Source organism: Morus notabilis, unplaced genomic scaffold, assembly GCF_000414095.1.
Source record: "Morus notabilis unplaced genomic scaffold, ASM41409v2 Scaffold847, whole genome shotgun sequence".
Classification (NCBI taxonomy): domain Eukaryota; kingdom Viridiplantae; phylum Streptophyta; class Magnoliopsida; order Rosales; family Moraceae; genus Morus; species Morus notabilis.
The window spans coordinates 151926-171057 of record NW_010365351.1 but is presented as its reverse complement, the minus strand read 5'-3'; the positions used below and the strand labels follow the sequence as shown (position 1 = coordinate 171057).

Below are 19132 nucleotides of genomic sequence, written 5' to 3'. Positions count from 1 at the left end.
CAGAGTAAAAATAGATAAATTAGTAGGGATTTTTTTGATATAAAAATCAATAGCGATTGTCCAAATGAGTTGATTTCTACACGCATATAATTTGTATAGATATGGACCGTAATAAAAGAAAAAAAAAAGTGTGGCAATCACGTTACTAAGGAGTTGGGATGCACTTTGAGTCTCATTTTCTTCATGGGTCCACGTAAAAAGCTTTAAAGACGTGTCAATATTATAATAACCCTCAAAAGATTCTCATATAAGACTTGATTGATAAATTTCTTTCTTAGTCTAGAGAAAGTATAGCAACTAATGCTATTTTTTACAACATGTATTTTGATTTAAGTGATAAAGAAAAAAAAAATTACTCCAAAATTTATCTCTCTCTCTCTCTCTGTTTTTTTTTTTTTTTTTTTGGTGAGTAACTTTGCATGGTGAAAATTTTTGATGAAAATTGATGACATTAATATTTTAATTTATGGAGTAGCTTAATCGTTGGGTGGAAATTGTATGCACAAAAGTTAAGAATCATGACTTGGCGGCACAACTCAAGGAAGGTGGTAGCTCCACCGTTTGGTCTCAAGGTTAGTTGCATATCATCATCACGTTTGATCTTAAATAAATTCCCAAATAATTAATTTCCATTTCCCAATCTACATTAATTAAGTTTAATAAGTTTCAATCTACCACCTTCAGACATTCTGTTCTGTGAATGCATTAGTACCAGACCGATTTGGGCATAACTATAGCAGTTTTACCATCCAGGTTCTTTTCTTCAAGTAGTATTGTATCCATTTTTTTTTTTTTTTTTTTTTTTTTTTTTCAAATGGACTTTTGTAAAGTATTGTTACCCTATTTTTACAAAAATTACATTTTTTGTTGGACTAAATTAGTTATATCGCGCGCTAAAGAATCAAGAAACAACATATATATATACACGTCGATGGCCTTTCAAAATTTGCTCGTGATCTTCAGGTAGTTAAACAACAGTTCGTTGTTTATAAGTTTGCACAATAACAATAACTATATATCAAACAATATGAGACAGGACCAAGTAGACTTTAAGGTTGCGTTTGATATAAATGTTTAAATTAGGGTGGTTTTAGTTTTAGAATTAGAATTATGATTTATGATTTGAATTTGGGGTCCAAACTATAATTCTGGAATCAGAATTAAAACCAGAGGTTTGAACCATCTAAAATCAATGGAATATGGTTTTATTTTTTAGGGTGAATCTGGTTTAAAACATCACATCAAGATTTAAATTTTGAACCAGAACCATCCAAACCAAACAATGATTTTCAAAAATTATTTTTTACTTTTTACAAACAAACAAATGTTCGAACCAGAATAGTTCCGGTTTTAAAATCCACATACTAAACGCAACCTAAGTTTGATAGAACATGGATTCGATTCTGTATTATATTAAATGATAATGATAATAAAAAGATTTTAGGGTTCTTTTGGAGTGTAACTTGAGTGTAGTTTTTGAGTTGAATTTGAGTTATAACTTGAGTTGAAGTTGTAACTTGAATAAAGTTGGAACTTAAAAAAAATGAATTTGAATAAAGTTGGAACTCGAGTTGTCTTTTTTTGAGTTTTTTGGACAAAAGAACAGGCCCTTTGAGTGCGTTTGGAATTCGTTCTAAAATGATTTTGTTTTTTGTATGAAAATGAAAATAAAAATGTTTTCAATCTCAGAGAGAAATCATTTTTAAAAATACGTTTGGTAGTTTTATCAATAGATTATTTTTAATATAAAAAAATCAATTAATGTCCCTCTCTATGCTCAAAAGAGGAGAAAACGGAAACAAAAAATGAACTCATTTCTCTTCCATTTTACACTAAATCAAAAAACCGTTTTTATTTCCATTTTTTATTTTTAATTGTGCCAAACGCTATTTATCTCCCGCTTTCATTTTTTCTTTCTCAAAAAACGTAAAAAACAAAAACAAAACTAACTCCAAACACGACATTTGAGTTTTAAAACACCACTTTTTCGCGTCATAAAAGACATGCATGTGATTATTGTATAAACTTTGTTTCGTTTTAACAATAAATGACATCTCGTTTACACATAAATCTTGTATAATTTAGTTCATTTTGAGAAGCTACATGGTTTTTTATTCTGTGAAATGGGACTTTTTTTTATAAATAAAAACAAGAAGTCCTTGGTATACGACTATTTTATTTTTGTTTTTGTTTTTGTTTTTTTTCACATAACACTAGTTGTTAGCTTTCAAGGCTCAGTACTTTAACAATTTGTTATCGTTTCGGAAAAATAAACGACGCGTCCTTTGTTCTCAGATTTGGCGTCCTTTTAACGCATGCCGTTTTTAGCTAAGGAAGAAAATGTCGTAAAAGAAAATGCCGTTTATATATATATTTTTTCACAAACAACGTGTCGTCATCATCTAAGTTTGATGTCGTTTATTTGCCAACTCGTTTGAAAAAATTAGATTTAAGGGCATGTTTACTTTACATCAAACTCAAAAGAAAAGGAAAAGTAAGAAGTGATTCCCGTTTCTAATAATGTGTTTACTTATCAAATTAGTAATAAAAATTTAGTGGGCCCCACACAATATAAGGAATGAGTAAAAGGAATATCAATTCTTGCACTCCCTTAAGTTCCGTTCATTTCACCAATTCAAGTTTTGTTACAGTAAAAAGCTCTCAGAAATAGTCACATTTAACTTTTTTGCTACAGTAAAAAATTCTTACATAAAATCACATCTAAACTCGAATTAAAAACTAAAAAATGAATTAAACTGCAACTTAATGAATTAGTATACATTCAATGCTTATTTAATTGTGTAAAAGGACATTTTAGTGATTACATTCAGAACATTACAATTTCTAATTTTAGTAAACATAAAGTTTGTTTCTCATAATACAATCTAATAGTCAAGTAAATACATGAAAGAAAACGAATGACCCTTAATTCTATTATTTTATTTTTCTTTCCAATACTATTACCTTTTTTATTACATTTTTACGGTTTGAAAAATGCGCCCTTACATTTTAACCAAGAATAATCATGTTTTGTAATACTTAAGTCGTAAATTTTTTAATATTTTCGTTAGCTATACAAAGAAAACACAATATAATTTTCTAATTGTCTCTCTATTTCTTGAGTTCATAAAAATAATCTGGTTTTGAGAATTTTTTCTATTAGAGCATTGGGAATTCAAATACTAGAATTAAGCCATAGCATAATCAATTTGATTTACATATTTAATTTGAATTTAAAAAAAAAAAAGTTTTTCGCCGCGCAAACATGACGCGCTTCCGATTTGCTTAGACGACGCCGTTTAAGTGCAGTCTCACCATTTTTTCTCACTCTAGACGTCAAAACGATTTAGGGCTCGTAGTCGTTCACGTTCTCATCTCTACAGAGTACAGAAGAAAGAAACAAACAAAAGACGAACAAAATCTCCTGTACCTCTTCAAGCCAAATCTCTAACTCGTTTCTTCTCCTCCAAAGAACGATTCAACAGTTTTCCAAGCTCAATTTCCTCGTTATCTAAGGTCAGTATTTCCAGTTTTTTCACAAACCTTTTCGTTTTGAATTTGCCAAAGACTGAAATTGGAAGCGGAATTTTTGAACTTTGAGTTGTTGAATGTTGTCGTAAGAGATTAGTTTTCTTTTCGGTTTTTGTTTGGTTTGTGAGAATTTGACGAGAATTTTCTCGGAAAATAGTTGTTTATTTTGTTTGGCTCTAGTATAGATATGGAGCGTCAGAAAGAAGAAATAATGGAAGTGTCGAAGAAGATTTTCGAAAATGTAAACTCGATGTCTTTCGTAAGTTTCGATGACGAGCAGGTTCGTTCTCTTGTGATGATAAGAGAATTGGCTCGTGGAATTGTTGAATACATATGAGACGTCATGAAAGTGCCCCCCCCCCCCTCTCTTAAATTTATGTATTTTCCTTTGTTTTTTGTTTTTTGTTTTTTTTATTTTTGTTTTTACAGGTTTCAAAGAGTGATGTGGAGAAATCACTATCCTCCAGCGTTGAGAAGATGGTAAGAGAACGTTATTATTATTTTTTGGGGATTGTTGTTCTGCAATTGCGTTGTGTGGTTTGGCTAAATGTATTGGAATTGCGTAGGTTTGTGTAGGGATGTTGATAAGATTTTGAGTAGGATAGGTTCTGAAAGTATGGATGATGAGCATTCACGGTCAGTTTTGCGGATGAAAGAGATTGCGTCATCCGTTGTTACTAAACGAGCTAAGATTTCAACTACTAGGCGTGGTGAACCTGCTGTATCGGTATGGTGCTAAGCTGAGAATGCTATTTTTTTTTTTTTGTATATTTTGTGCCGCACCAAAGTGATTTTTCTTTGTTATTGTAGGTTAATGGAGTTGATACGGAGACTGTGGAGAGCGGGGCGGGTTTGGCCTTGACCCTAAGCAACAAGGATGTGGATATTGGAGGGCTTCACAAGAGTTTATTTGGAAATGAAGTATGGGAGGTCAAAACTCAGACAGGAAATGAAGATGCTCAGGGTGAAAACCAGGGCAACATAATGATTGAGCCATCGGTTACGGGCAATGGAGATGTCAGGGGTGGAGGGGAAGAGGGCAGAACACTTGTTGATGAAGCAATTACAGCTTGCAATGAGGAGCAAATTGGACAGACAGAAGGGATGATGTTTGATAATATGGAATTGGAGGTTGAAGATCTGTTGGGTACTGAAGATGGCCAGAATGGTAAGCAAGAAACCTTTAATAGGGCATCTGAGCCAAGAAATGAGAGCAGTAAGCAGCAGGTGAGAAAATCACCTCCACCATCACCCGTTCCGCTCTCTTTTATGTGGCCTGCAGATGGGAATATCACCTTAGATTGGGTAAAGAATATGATGGCTACACTTGATCAGGCTTCAAAGAAGGTTCCGCTCTCAGAGTTTCGGTCTGTCATGCCAATTTCTGTAGTGGATGAGTTAATTAATGCTGCTTCAAGTACACTGTCCAAGGAACCAAATTGCGTAGAAGTTGATTGCCATGGAGAGGCTTCAAGAGTTGTTTTAGTGGGTGACATTCATGGCCAATTTCATGATTTACTCAATCTTTTTGATCTTGCTGGGCTTCCCTCTGAGAATCAATTTTATGTTTTCAATGGAGATTATGTAGACAGAGGAGCGTGGGGCTTGGAGGTGTTTTTGGTATTGCTGGCTTGGAAGGTAAGATGAAAGTACTGAAGATTCTATTAGTTTCCCTTTTCCCTGAGTTGTTTTACGTATGTTGGTTTATCTTTGATTTCAACTATAGAGCAACTTGGGACGATTTGTAGTTAAGCTATACTGTGTTTTAGGCTTCTAGCAAAAAACAAAAAAGTCATGGTAGATTGTTTATTTTTTTAGTAATAATTCCATGAGTTGCAATATCTTAAGTATGTTGCATTCATTATTATGCCTTTGGCTTACTTTTTGGGGCATTGGTATTTTAAACTATTTTGTTCATGAAAAGAACTAAGCAAGCATTGCTTTCTTACTTTCCTGAGGCATTTTATTTGTGGGTATAAAGTACTGTTCTAAGAAGCAGCTTTTGTCATATTTTTTGGTTAGTATATGTAGAGAATATTTCACATTTTTGTGTTTAGGTTTTGATGCCTGGCAGAGTTTATCTGCTTCGTGGGAATCACGAAACGGCATTTTGCACAACAGTATACGGTTTTGAGCAAGAGGTCAAGACCAAATATGGTGATCTAGGTGAAACGGTCTACAAGAAATGCCTGGAATGCTTCAAAGAACTCCCTTTAGCCTCCATTATATCAAGTTGTGTATACACCACTCATGGAGGACTTTTCCGGAGCATGCAGGTGGGTCCTTTGCGAAGGTCTAAGCGAAAGAGGGTACTGGAGTTAGGTTCTTTAGAAGACTTGTCTAAAGTGAATAGATTTCTTGTAGATGCATCAGATGAAGTTCCAAGCATATTAACTGATGTGCTATGGTCAGATCCATCTAAAGAAGATGGTCTAGTTGAAAATGAGGGTCGAGGAATGGGTCTATCATGGGGTCCTGATTGCACCGAGAATTTTTTAAAACAATCCAAATTAAAGGTAAAATTTGTAATATAGCCTTTATTTATTTGAATTGTTTGTATAAGTTTGTTTGAGCGCAAGCTACAAACAACTGGCACATAAACTCCATCGGTTTATGTTATGAAATGTTCAGTTCTACTTCTCTACTATATCATGAGGATAATTTCCTTTGCTTGGAGACTATATTGAAGAGTCACTTTGCAAAGATTGGTTACTCTGTTTTGTTGCTTAACAGTTGATCATAAGATCACATCAAGGTCCTGATGCAAGGGTTGGTCAAGATGATTTTGGAGATATGTTAAATGGATACAGCCTGGACCATGTTGGAGAATCGGGGAAGCTCTACACCTTATTTAGTGCTCCCAATTACCCGCAGGTTCTGGTTATTTGCTCTTCTTAGCATCTTGTAATTGAAATAGCATTATTAATTTTGGATGCTTAACATTATTCCTTGAGATATCGTGGAAGGTTATTTTGGGTGTTTGCTTAGGAAGTATTTATGCGGGTGCATAGTTTGCTCTTTTAATAATGTCTTCTTTGAATTATGACTTGTTTTATGGCTAATTTGTAACTTTGATGTTATCAAATATCATGCTTAGATTTTTTCTGCTACTTTGGAATTGTTCTTCAAATTAGTGAGTTGATTATTATGGTTTGTTCTTGGTAAAAAAGAAAAGAAAAAAGAAAGTTGCTACATTCATAAATTTTCTTTTAAAAGTGATTTTTTGGAATTTGAAAAAACTGAAAATATTTTTCTCATTACTAGGTACAAGTGATGAGATGATTTGTAAGTCTTTTGCTTCTAGTGGGACAGACAAATTCAATCTCTATTTGTATTAGTTTATTACTTTTTTACCCTTGAAGAACAAAGGTGCATCTTAACTCAATTGTTATGTTTACAATGGTAATTGAATCTTGTAATTCTTGATATCAAACATAAACTAGGGAAAAATAAAAGAGATAAACTTTAGTTGCTAATAATGTTAAATATTTGTTATCTTAACTTCAACATTGGCTTTACATTTTACAGTTCGGCGAAACACAGTTTCCCAATGATGGTGCATATGCTGTATTGAAATCTCCAAATTTTGAAACTCCGTCTTTCCATTCATTCAAAGCTGTAGAAAGACCAAACTCCGTCTTTACAGATGAATCATAGAATGTTGTATCAAAGACAAGGATATTTATGTCCCTTGGGAGGCTTGATTTGGGACCCTCTGAATGTGTTTAATACTGCATACTTAGAATAGATGTCATTGCGTGAGAAGGGTTGAGAAGATTCTCTGAAAAAGTTCCCTGGTTAAATGTAAGGGAGTCCAATTCAGTATCCCATTAGTTCCTTTGAATTTTTCATACATGTATCTCCGTACGGTGTTGGTGATGTGAATAATGCTAGTGAATAAGCCTTGATATCAGTTGTAAGTTGGTAATTTTTTCAATAGAGTTTGCTCTTCAAATTTTTCTGTGGCTTCATAACATATCTATAAAGATTTTCCTTCTTAATTAAAACTATTCGACTATGGCACCTATGTGTTTTCGAGGGCAGGCAGGAATTCAAAATTGCAATGGGGTTTCGGTAGGATTGCCTTATAGCCGACCAGCCCCTCGATATTTGTGTTTTAGGCTCGTATGAGCTTCCTTACAATATTTTTTCCCTTAATAATTTCTGTAAAGAACTTATAAATTAGGAAGTACAACTTATTCAATATAGGCATTAATAGACGTAGATTTGCTTCTGTGATGTGCACACACAGACTTCAACAGATGGCTTCTCCTCGTCTCAAACCACTTCACCAGCTTGGATTACCTCTAAGGTTGACTTTGAGGCAATGGGCATTTCAAACCCTCCTTCCTGGAGCATTTCCTTGGCGGATAATGCAGGCGGCACCAAAGATGTCCAAGTTTCTAGAGCCCCAACAGCAGCAGGACTGCCTCTACCTTCAGACTTGCCAGTAAGAAAACCTTTCATGGCTGCTCGCCACATTCAATATTTGTTATCGGGCGTTGAAAAATCACGGTTTAATATGCAGGAGCCTCACAAGGCTGCGTTCGAGTATCTCTTTGAGCTTGTTGCTGCGCTGAAGCATATGCTTTCAACAAGTAAGTTGCTCACTTCGTTCCTTTGCATTTGTGTCATTTAAGATGTTGATACTGTTACTATTTTTGTAATGTAGGCGTGATTGAGAGCAAATCCCAAGGGTCGGCCGAAAAAGGAAGAGGACCAAATGAAAACGAAGGGCAAAAGCAAAACAGTCTGGTCAACTTTAAGCCCAAGGAGAATACATCAGCATAACATGCCAAGACTGGCTAGACATTCATTGCTATCCGTATCTGGAGATTCTTATGTCTTTATACCCTTAACGTTGTTTTTGTAAAGATCAGACTTAGCTTAATCACAGTATGTGCATTTCTAGATGTGAATACTTTTGTTAGTGTTTTGGGGCTCAATTGGCAGGCTAACTACTAGGCTGTAGCTGCTGCTGTGATGCGTTGTAAGTTGTAATGCGCCATATGCACCATTCAATACTATAAACGAGAATAGATATATGACCCTGTTTGTTTTGTAGGTTTGAACAAAAATTTTAATTCTAATTTTTATAGAACGATAGCACTAGGATAGAACGTTTTGAATTATGGTTCAAATTGTGAAAATTGTGTCACCAGGATTATTATTCCCCATTAAGTTACTTGTTCAATATGTTCTAAAAGAAAACGAGGTTGTTCCTTTAGCCCAAAACAGGAAAAAATTAGTTGGAAGAACTGCACAGTGCGTGTCTTGAAATTTTCTATTTCTAAGTTTTCTAGAGACCTAAGTAGACAATGATATTGCCAGAAACGAAACAAAATGGGAACCTAGAATTCTATCATAATAAACTAAAATTACCGGTTAATTGAGAAAGTCCTGTGCAGAAATGACAACGACGGGAAAGTGCCATGACTTTGACGACCTTCTCAACACAACCAAAGATCAGGAGACTCCCTCTTCACCGATGACGATGGAGATGTCTAATTTAGATTGACACTCATTTTAAGGTTGTACGCCTCTTCTTTAAAAAAAAAGAAAGAATAAGGGAAAAGAACATAAATGACACCATTACATCAATCTATACCAAACAAAAAAATATATGTTAATTTTTTTTAAGAAATTGATTAAATAAATATTAAAGGTAATAGTATGAGCTGCCTATCCCAACTCGATCCCGGCAACTTGAAAGGGATATTCGGGGTTGAGTTGAAAAATGTTTCAAGTCTACAGAATTGGCCGAGCCCGGTTCGGGAATTTGGGACAGGCTAGGACCGTGAGTAGACAAACAATGATAAGTTCTTTACCGACCCTTTTAGTTTAGTCTAAACTTACCTCTCTAGTTAATTTAGCTTCATCAGTAGAAATTTTTAAATGACCAAATTAAATTAATATATATTGATTAATTTAGCCTGTTTATACGTATAAATTTTGTTGGTATATGTATTAACTTTACATTTATTAATTTGATCTGTTTATTAAGTCTTTTTTAAATAATTTTCTTTTCAAGTCTTCCAACTCTAGTTGAAACTTTACTTAAATTATAAAATAATATTAGGTTAATTTTTTCTTTTCAAGAAGGAACTCGTGAATACTATATCAAATCATCATAGATTTTTATTAATCATTTTTAGCATGATATTTGTATATATCCAAAATAATTTTTTTTTTTCAACTTTTTCATATAAAAATTTGACTCTAAGCCTACAATATTTCAATATTATTTCTAAATTTTGAAGTGTTGTGTTTTTCTTATACTTTATTCTTTTTGATAAATGGTTTTCTTATCATTTCATTCACAATAAATTTCTTTTTAAAAGGACATATAGATATATATTTGATGTAATTTTTGCTCACATGTGCAAAAATTGAGACCCGTTTAGTTCATTGATTTGAGTTTTTAATTTAAGTTGAGATTTGATATCATGTGAGAGCTTTTTACTGTAACAAAAAAGTTAGATATAATTATTTTTGATAGCTTATTACTGTAGCAAAACTCGAATCGGTGATATGAACATGACTTAAATAGCACGACTTCTGAATTGATCTCAAATACTTAATTGTCAGAACTAAAACGGCGCCGTTTCAATACACACCGAACTCTTCACTTTCATTATGTGTCTTCTTCTTATCCTTCAGTCGAAGATTTTACTTTTTATTCATCATCAAATTAAAAAAAGAATCCTCAAAACGATCTAGGGCTTGAAGTCGTTTGGGTCTCTCCCTCTCGCTCTCTACCGCGACGAATCTCCTTCAAAAAAGAGCCGATTCGAACTTCCCTTTGGACTTTTGCTGCCGTTTGCAGTCCAACCATGCCGGGCGAAGGTCAGTGATCTCTGCTCGGTACCGTATTTCACCGCTTTCTGTTTTGCATTGCCAAAGAAAAGACTCGAATTTTAACGTCCAATTCTTCGATTCATGAGCCGTCGCAGATATTGTTTCGTTTTTCCTCTACTGGGTCTTTGAATTTCATTGGGAAGAGAAACAATTTTTTTGGGTTTTTTTTTTCTTTATAACAGTTTGGACGTAAAAAGGAATTTATTTATAATAAGTTTCAGTTTAAATTTGATGCAATATGAAGCTTTATGAGTAATTAAGGTTCAAGTGTGATTGTTAATATTGATAATAAGTGAATAATAGTGGTAATAGTGATTGCCATGAATTTGAACTTATATGGTGTCATGCTGTTTTGGCTGCAGATGTGAGGTCTCGCAAAGAGAGAATCTTAAGTGTAGCTAGAAAGGTTGTGGACAACGTAAACGCCATGTCGTTTACAAATTTAGATGACCAACAAGTGCATTCACTCATGATGATGAGAGAAATAGCACGTGGGATTCTTTGTAACAGAGTTGAAAAGGTAAGACAGAAAGAGATTTATTATATATGTATACATACATATATATGTATATGCATATATTATATTCTTCATGATATGAATTATTAGCTTTGTTGATTCTATTGATGATTTTCATAGGTTTCCATGAATGATGTGAAAAAGGCACTATCCTCAAGTATTGAGAAGATGGTAAGTGTCCATTTTTATTGGTAAGTAGGTTATTTTGCATTTATTATGTTGTTTGGCTTACTCTACCATTGTTGAGCAGGTGGGTTCGTGCAAGGATGTTAACAGTATTTTGAGTAAGATACCTTGTGAAGGTATGGATGATGAGCAGGCTCGGTCAGTTTCACGTATGAAAGAGATTGCATCAACAATTGTTACTAGGCGTGCTAAAATTAAAACCTCTCAGCATCGTCAACCTGTTGAATCAGTATGGCAATAATTCAGAATGTTATTCTTCCAGCTCTTCTTTAACCATGGTGATTTTAATTTCCATTGTTTTTTTCATATTACAGGTGGATAGAGTTGATGCAGAGACTGTGGAGAGCAAAGTGGGTGGGGCCTCGGCTACAAGCAACAAGGATACGGATATTAAAATGCTTCAAAGGAGATTATTTGAAAATGAGGGGCCAGAAGCCGAAGCAGACACTAGAAATGAAGAGGGTCGAAATGAGAATCAGGACAGCACTATAGACGGGCTGTCGCACTCGGGCAATGGTGATGTCCAAGTTGGAGCAGAACAAGGTATAACAGTTGTTGATGGAGAAACAGACACAGTGCAGTCTGGACAGACAGAAGGACTGATGTTTAAAGATGTGCAAGTAGTGGTCGATTCTGAGGTAAGTGCTGAAGATGGTCGGAATGAGATGCAGGAAACCGTCTATGAGACATCTAAAGTTAGCAATGAAGATGGTCAGAATGAGGTGATAAAATCAACCTTACTGTCACCCCTTCAGCTTTCTCTTATATGGCCTCCAGATGGGAAAATAACCTTGGAATGGGTAAAGACTATGATGGAAAAACTTGAGCAGTCTTCAAAGGACCCACCAACAGAGTTTTGGTCTCTCATGCCGATTTCCGTGGTGGATAATTTAATTGATGCTGCTTCAAGTATCCTATCCAAGGAACCAAATTGTGTAGAAGTTGACTGCTGTGGAGAAGAGTCAAAAGTTGTTGTAGTGGGTGATGTTGAGGGACATTTCCACGATTTACTCAACATTTTTAACCTTGCCGGATTGCCCTCTGAGAACCAATTTTATGTGTTCAATGGAAACTATGTAGACAGGGGAGCATGGGGCGTGGAGGTGTTTTTGGTCTTGCTAGCTTGGAAGGTAAGCAGTGATAGTATATTGGTTTACCTAAGTTGATTTACCTGTGTTGATTTTATCTTTTGCATCAACTAAGAGTGTTCTATTTTTTTATTTTTATAAAACTTTTCAATAGTCTAGAATGGTTCATATATCACCTAATATACTCATTTACCTATATTTGCGACCAATTGGCATGGTGATATCTATTATATTTTTTCTGTTTATATGAGTTCCAAAATATTGAGCTTGATGCTTTTTATGTCGCTTGGATCTTTTCCCTCCTAACAATCTGTATTTGATCGGACCTTTCAACTATTTGATATTTGGAAAGAGTTAAGCAAATATTGTTTTCTTGGTTACCCGTAGTATTTTATCGGTGGGCAGAGTCCAGTATTTTGATTGGCAGTTGCTCTTTTGCAATGATTTTGTTTGACATATTCTATTGTTCTTTCACATTTTAATGTTTAGGTATTGATGCCTAATAGAGTTTATCTCCTACGTGGAAATCATGAGACCAAATTTTGTACATTGATGTATGGCTTTGAGCAAGAAGTGAAGACCAAATATGGTGATCAAGGTGAAATGGTCTTTAATAAATGCTTGGAATGCTTCAAAGAGCTTCCTCTGGCCTCAATTATAGCAGGTTGTGTATATACCACTCACGGAGGGCTTTTCAGAAGCACGCACATTGGACCATTGCGAAGGTCTAAGAGAAAGAGAGGACCGTTGCGAAGGTGTGAGAGAAAGAGAGCACAGATTCTGGAGTTAGGTTCTCTAGAAGACTTGTCTAAAATAAATAGGTTTCTTATAGATGCTTCGTTAGAAGATTTGAGTATTTTGACTGATATCCTATGGTCAGATCCATCAAAGGAAGATGGTCTATTTGAAAATGCTGATAGAAGAATGGGCCTGTCATGGGGTCCTGATTGCACAGAGACTTTTTTAAAAGAATCCAAATTAAAGGTAAAATTTGTAATATAACACTTATTTGCTGGAATTCTTGTTTGCATGCTTTCGTTTGAGTATATAAAATGTGAGACATAGACTTCATCTCTGGATGCTATGTACATGTGGATATCCAAGTCAAGATGACGTTATTCCTTTTGTTGTCTATCTAAGAAGCTTTGTGCTTTTGCTTTCAAATTTGTACTCTAGTTCTTTGTCATTGGTCGTATGTGAAATAGTTCAATTTCACTTAAACACTAGCTTAAAGTGTCATGACGGAATATTGGTTTCTCTCTATCTGTTGTTGACAGTTGATCATAAGATCACATCAAGGCCCTGATGCGAGGGCTGGTCAGGATGAGTTTGGAGACATGTTAAATGGGTACAGCTTGGATCATGATGGCGAATCAGGGAAAATGTACACTTTGTTTAGTGCGCCAGATTACCCACAGGTTTTGGTTCTATACTCTCCCTTACATCTTTAAGGTGTTTGTTCAACATATATTTTCACTCTATATGTTTGTATGTATATTTTCAGCGAATAATTGATTATTGGGAGAATGTTGAAAATTTTGGTGCGTGTTGTTAATAATGTTAAAGATGTATTTTGTTTTATTTTATTTTTGTTGAATAAGTGATAGATGTAATTTTTTCTTGCCATTTTTGTGAATTGCAGTTCGGTGAACCAAAGTATAACAATGAAGGGGCATATGCTGTGCTGAAGCCTCCAAATTTTGAAACTCCATCTTTCCATTCCTTCAAAGCCGTAGAAAGGCCAAAGGTACGAGACGTAGTGACATAGTCCATGAATTTTTTATTCCAAATAGCGGGATGAGTATATGTAACAGATCGTTAGTCCATTTTTTTCTATCTCTGTCACTTTATCTTTTTTTAGTGTCGTCTACGACCCTTTTGTGAGAGGAAGAAAGTAATGGGCCTGTTTGGTATATGGGTTCAAACCAGGGTTTAAACTACGGTTATTGATTAGAACTTTTGAAATTTAAATTTTTTGTGAGAGAAAAATACTGTAGCAGAACCAAAATCATGGGTTTGCACTATAGTAGAAGCCATATAGCAAACAATACACTAAGGGCATGTTTACGTTGCATCAAAGGGAAAGGAGAAGTAAGGATTAATTGATTTTCGTATCTAATAATGTGCTTACTTATAAAATTAGAAATGGAGATTTAGTGGGCCCCACACAATATGGGGAATGAGGAAAGGGAATACCAATCTTTGCACCCCTCTTAGTATTGATTCCTTGTCAAAGTGAATGAATGCTAAATTTACTTACCTACCTTTAATAAATTACTATACAATCAATGATTAATTAATTGTGTAAAAAGACATTTTAGTGATTACATTCATAATATTACTATTCCTAATTTTAGTAAACGTAAGAAAGGGAATGAGGTTGTTTCCCATCACACTATCTAATAATCAAGTAAACACATGAAAAGGAATGAATGATCCTTAAATCCTATTACTTTTCTTTCCTTTCCAATCCCATCATCTTTCCAATTACATTCCTTTACGGTTTAGTAAACACGCCCTATGAGTCAAAGAGTCGAACAATTTATAGGGTTAATTTTTTTTGTCATCTTTTCCTTGTAATTTCTTTAAAGAGCTTGACAAAACAGCTCATTCAAGATTGTCACTTATGGAGATCTATTTGCTTTTGTGGCATGCATGCACAGCTTACACTGTATGGCTCATCTTCATCTCAAGTTAATATTCCTCCACGGAAGAGTGCTAAGGTCGAATTTGAGGCATTGGGCATATCTAATCCTCCTTCTTGGAGTGTTCAGTTGGCCGATAACTCAGGTGGCAGCCAAGTTGTCGAAGTTCCTAGGGCCCCTGTGGTTGAAGGACTGCCTCTGCCTTCAGACTTTTCGGTAAGGAATACTTTTTATTGTGCTTTCCATATTTGATTTTGATCTTTGTCATTGAGGTATGAAAATCAAGGTTATTAATGTAGGAGGCTCACAAGGCTACGTTTAAGTATCTCTTTGAGCTTGTTGCTGGTCTGAAACATATGCTTTCAACAAGAGTAAGTTGCTCATTCATCATCTTTTCTCATTCAAATTTTGAATTATGGGCATTGTTGTCACTGTTGTTATTTGCTTGAAGCTGGTGATTGAGAGTGGAGTACCCGTGTTGGCCATAGAAGGGAGCGTTCCGAAAGAAAATGAAGGGCAGATGATTGAGAGTGCAGTCTCCGTGTTGGCCATAGAAGGGAGCGTTCCGAATGAAAATGGAGGGAGTGTTCTGAATGAAAATGAAGGGAGTGTTCTGAATGAAAATGAAGTTAGTCCTTGCAATGAAAAAGAACCCAGTGTTCCGAATGTAAGTGAAGGGAGTGTTCCGAATGAAAACGAACGCAGTATTCCGAATGAAAACAAATGCAGTATTCCGAATGAAAATCAAGGGAGTGTTCCGAATGACAACGAACTCGGTATTCTGAATGACAACGAACTCGGTATTCTGAATGAAAATGAAGGGAGTGTTCTGAAAGACAACGAACACAGTGCTGTGATTGAAAATGAAGGAAGCGTTCTGATTGAAAGTGAACACAGTGTACTGATCGAAAGCGAACGCAGTGTACCGAAGGAAAACAAAGAGCAAGAAGACAACGACGTAGAGATGAAGCCAAGTGAGGAAAATGACGTAGAGATGAAGCCGAGTGAAGACAACGCAGGAGAGATGAAGCCAAGTGAAGACAATGATGTAGAGATGAAGCCGAGTGAAGATAACGATGCAGAGATGAAGCCGAGTGAAAATGCATAGCATGCCAAGATCTACTGGACTTGAGAATTCATTGCTAATGACATCCGAAGAATTTTATCTATATCTCGTCCACTTTGGTAACAGAAGATTGAGCAGAGACATAATAAGCGCATGCCAAGAAGTGATTACTCTTTATTAATAGGTCAAAATTGGCATGCGAATATACCAGAGGCCCTGGCTGTTAGCATGTTTTTCTTTTCAGGTATACTAATGTTATTCAAATTTGAAATACTCGGAAGTAATTGTTTTTTGTGTTTCAGTCAATAAGCAACTAGTACTTAGTAGTTACACAATTATTTTTCTAAATCGAATTTTATCCGTTTTTATTAAAAAGTCAATTTCCTTATCGTTTTCTTTTCGTTTATTATTATTTATTTTTTTTGGGTTGCTGTATAAATAAATAAATAAATAACATCATCAACAAGAACTTTATTAACATAATTATCGACAATAAATTTAAACCAACCGAACCAGGTTTTCAAGTTCTCCTTACAATCATTAACTTAAACCTAGTCAAACCTACAATATCATAATGACATAACTTACAGGAATTTAAAAGCCACAATTCTACAACTTGAGCATATTTGCCACGAGGAACATAAAAAGCGTATATGACTCGGAACAGCTTTTCTAACTAATATGTTGTTTCATCCCTACGGTTGGAATCGCTGGACCGTTTACGTTTTGCAGCACTCTTGTGTCTTCCCTTTCGTGGCTCACCAATAATCTCCGTCAAACAGCTATGCACAAAGTTTTTAATCTCGTTAAGCAACTTCATATCTTGAGAATCCATCCGATCTATCAACACTGAATCAACTATGCTTCCAATTTCCTTTATAGCAGCAACCTGTATGAAGAATGGTCAAACATATGCAAGTATTCCACATAGGAGGGAAAAAAAGGACCAACTATATTATAAATGGGCTCTTTGGAATCTGACTTACCGTCCTTTGAAACTCGGATTCGAGTGATTTAGGTTGCCTTATAAATTTACGGGTAATTTTCTCATACCACTGCATGTACTCACTTTCATCCACATCATCAACACCATCCACAATATGTTGTTTGTGGTCCAACCAATCCTTTACCTCTGTGTGAACTTTTCTTTTGGCCTCTGATTCTGTATCTTTTGTCAAATCTTTTACCTCTGCGTGCACTTTTTCTTTGGCCTCTGATCATGTATCTTTTGTCAAATCTATCCCTTGATCACCAGATCAGATCCTTTTCTCCCATTGCTTGACCTTCTGTGGGATTGGCTGAGGCGAGCCAAATTGCCTTAAGCAACGATCTGGCATGTGTCTTTCTACCTTGTCAATGCATATCAGCTAGGGCCGGCAATTACAGACACGATACGATAAAACGATACAAAAGCGGCACGAGATAAATGAGTTTGGACCGCACGATTATTAATTGAGTCGTTAACGGGCTGGCACGAATAACACGAAAATAAATGGGCTGGATTCGTGCCAGTCCGTTTAACACGCTTAACCCGTTTAGTTACATGATAGAGACTTTGTTCCCAGTTGGGATATAAGCGCGCGTATAGCGCTCAATTGTTTCAGTTGATGCATCCTCAGGACACTTGGAAAAGCACTTTTTCAACCAAGTAAGCTTCAACATTCCGCCATTCAGGTCCTCCGGGGCTTTTCCTAGTAGCTTCTCACAAACTACACTAGGTGAGTTTGATTGTGGACCTACCACAGGGTTTCCTTCAATTGCCAGACCAAGTATCAGCCCAACATCCTCAAGGGTTATGGTCATTTCTCCTACAGGCAAGTGAAACGTATTGGTTTCTCTCCTCCACCTGTCTGTTAGAGCTGAGATGAGCGAGTTATCGAGCGAAAACGAGGGGATCAATCTAAGGTACCCAAATCCCGCCTTCTCAACCAACTCAATTTGTTTTCGGGTGAGCTTCCACTGTACCAGCATCGAAGGGTGTTGATGACATCTAAGCACACCTCGCTCCTGCACGTGTAAAAATTAATTTTTAGCCACAAAACGTAGTACCCAATTAACACAAGTTTATAAATACAGGAAAAATAACAACCTGCCCATCCCAAACAGCTGAGGAGACATGGTTCTCTTGATCATATAGCACAGACTTATCAATTGGTCCAGGATCTGCAACAATTGCCATTTGAGCTGCAAACAAGAATAATAATTTAAAAAAAAAAGAAACAATGAAATATTAAATCAAAACTAGACCCATGATGGGTGCTTCATCATATGTTAAGTTAATCGTAACAGCAATAGTTGAGGGTAAATAAACAAAATCCTAGATAAGTTAAACAGTCAGCCAATGACTAAGCTTAAATATGACTAGATCAAGGAATGTGACATTAAGATCAGAAAAATATTCCATTCACCAACATACTCATAAGTCATACCATACATGTAACATACACAGGGAAAAAAAAATCTTATCAACATAAACGGATGATTAAGCCAAAAGCTAAAGTCATTAATTTTTTAATATTTCTTTCATTCCAAACTGCTTTAAATCAGAGTGTTGATAAATCTTTCCAAGGGCTTAATAATAGTTTAGGATTTTGTCTGAATGTTCAAGTATAACAATGAAGGGGCATATGCTGTGCTGAAGCCTCCAAATTTTGAAACTCCATCTTTCCATTCCTTCGAAGCCGTAGAAAGGCCAAAGGTACGAGACGTAGTGACATAGTCCATGAATTTTTTATTCCGAATAGTGGGATGAGTATATGTAACAGATCGTTAGTCCATTTTTTTCTACCTCTGTCACTCTATCTGTTTTTAGTGCCGTCTACGACCCTTTTGTGAGAGGAAGAAAGTAATGGACTTGTTTGATATATGGGTTCAAACTACGGTTATTGATTAGAACTTTTGAAATTTAAATTTTTTATAAGAGAAAAATACTGTAGCAGAACCAAAATCATGGGTTTGCACTGTAGCAGAAGCCATATACCAAACATACACTAAGGGCATGTTTACTTTGCATCAAAGAGAAAGGAGAAGTAAGGATTGATTCCTTTTCTCATCTAATAATGTGTTTACTTACAAAATTAGTAATTAATATTTAGTGGGCCCCACACAATATGGGGAATGAGGAAAGGGAATACCAATCTTTGCACCCCTCTTAGTATTGATTCCTTGTCAAAGTGAATGAATGCTAAATTTACTTATCTACCTTTAATGAATTACTATATAATCAATGATTAATTAATTG

The 19132-nt window shown here is 35.4% G+C and overlaps 2 protein-coding genes and 1 long non-coding RNA gene across 6 annotated transcripts; all 3 read left to right on the top strand.

Moving 5' to 3' along the window:
• Positions 1 to 3373: 3373 nt before the first annotated feature.
• On the top strand, positions 3374 to 4013 carry LOC112093515. 2 transcript variants are annotated; one of them, XR_002903098.1, is made up of 3 exons: positions 3374 to 3516; positions 3717 to 3811; positions 3961 to 4013. It is a non-coding gene; the product is annotated as an uncharacterized LOC112093515 (long non-coding RNA). The 2 variants fall into 2 exon arrangements; XR_002903097.1 differs by having other exon boundaries at positions 3712 to 3811.
• Positions 4014 to 4099: 86 nt separating this feature from the next.
• Positions 4100 to 8635, top strand: LOC21388599 (serine/threonine-protein phosphatase 7). 3 transcript variants are annotated; one of them, XM_024172148.1, is made up of 7 exons: positions 4100 to 4258; positions 4342 to 5169; positions 5589 to 6047; positions 6265 to 6405; positions 7784 to 7981; positions 8060 to 8129; positions 8204 to 8635. In XM_024172148.1, the coding sequence occupies exons 1-7, from the start codon at positions 4148 to 4150 to the stop codon at positions 8320 to 8322; spliced, it is 1926 nt and encodes a 641-aa protein (XP_024027916.1). In that variant the 5' UTR covers positions 4100 to 4147; the 3' UTR covers positions 8323 to 8635. The 3 variants fall into 3 exon arrangements, 2 of the variants coding, with proteins under 2 accessions (XP_024027916.1, XP_024027917.1); XR_002903096.1 differs by lacking the exons at positions 8060 to 8129; positions 8204 to 8635 and adding an exon at positions 7060 to 7335 and having other exon boundaries at positions 7784 to 7861; XM_024172149.1 differs by lacking the exons at positions 7784 to 7981; positions 8060 to 8129; positions 8204 to 8635 and adding an exon at positions 7060 to 7529.
• A 1595-nt stretch (positions 8636 to 10230) lies between these two features.
• LOC21388598 lies at positions 10231 to 16236 on the top strand. Its single transcript, XM_024172147.1, has 11 exons — positions 10231 to 10377; positions 10752 to 10909; positions 11027 to 11077; positions 11157 to 11321; positions 11407 to 12222; positions 12670 to 13164; positions 13458 to 13598; positions 13823 to 13927; positions 14844 to 15041; positions 15125 to 15196; positions 15277 to 16236. Exons 1-11 carry the CDS (start codon positions 10365 to 10367, stop codon positions 15931 to 15933), a joined length of 2871 nt encoding a protein of 956 aa, XP_024027915.1. The 5' UTR covers positions 10231 to 10364; the 3' UTR covers positions 15934 to 16236.
• Positions 16237 to 19132: the final 2896 nt, after the last annotated feature.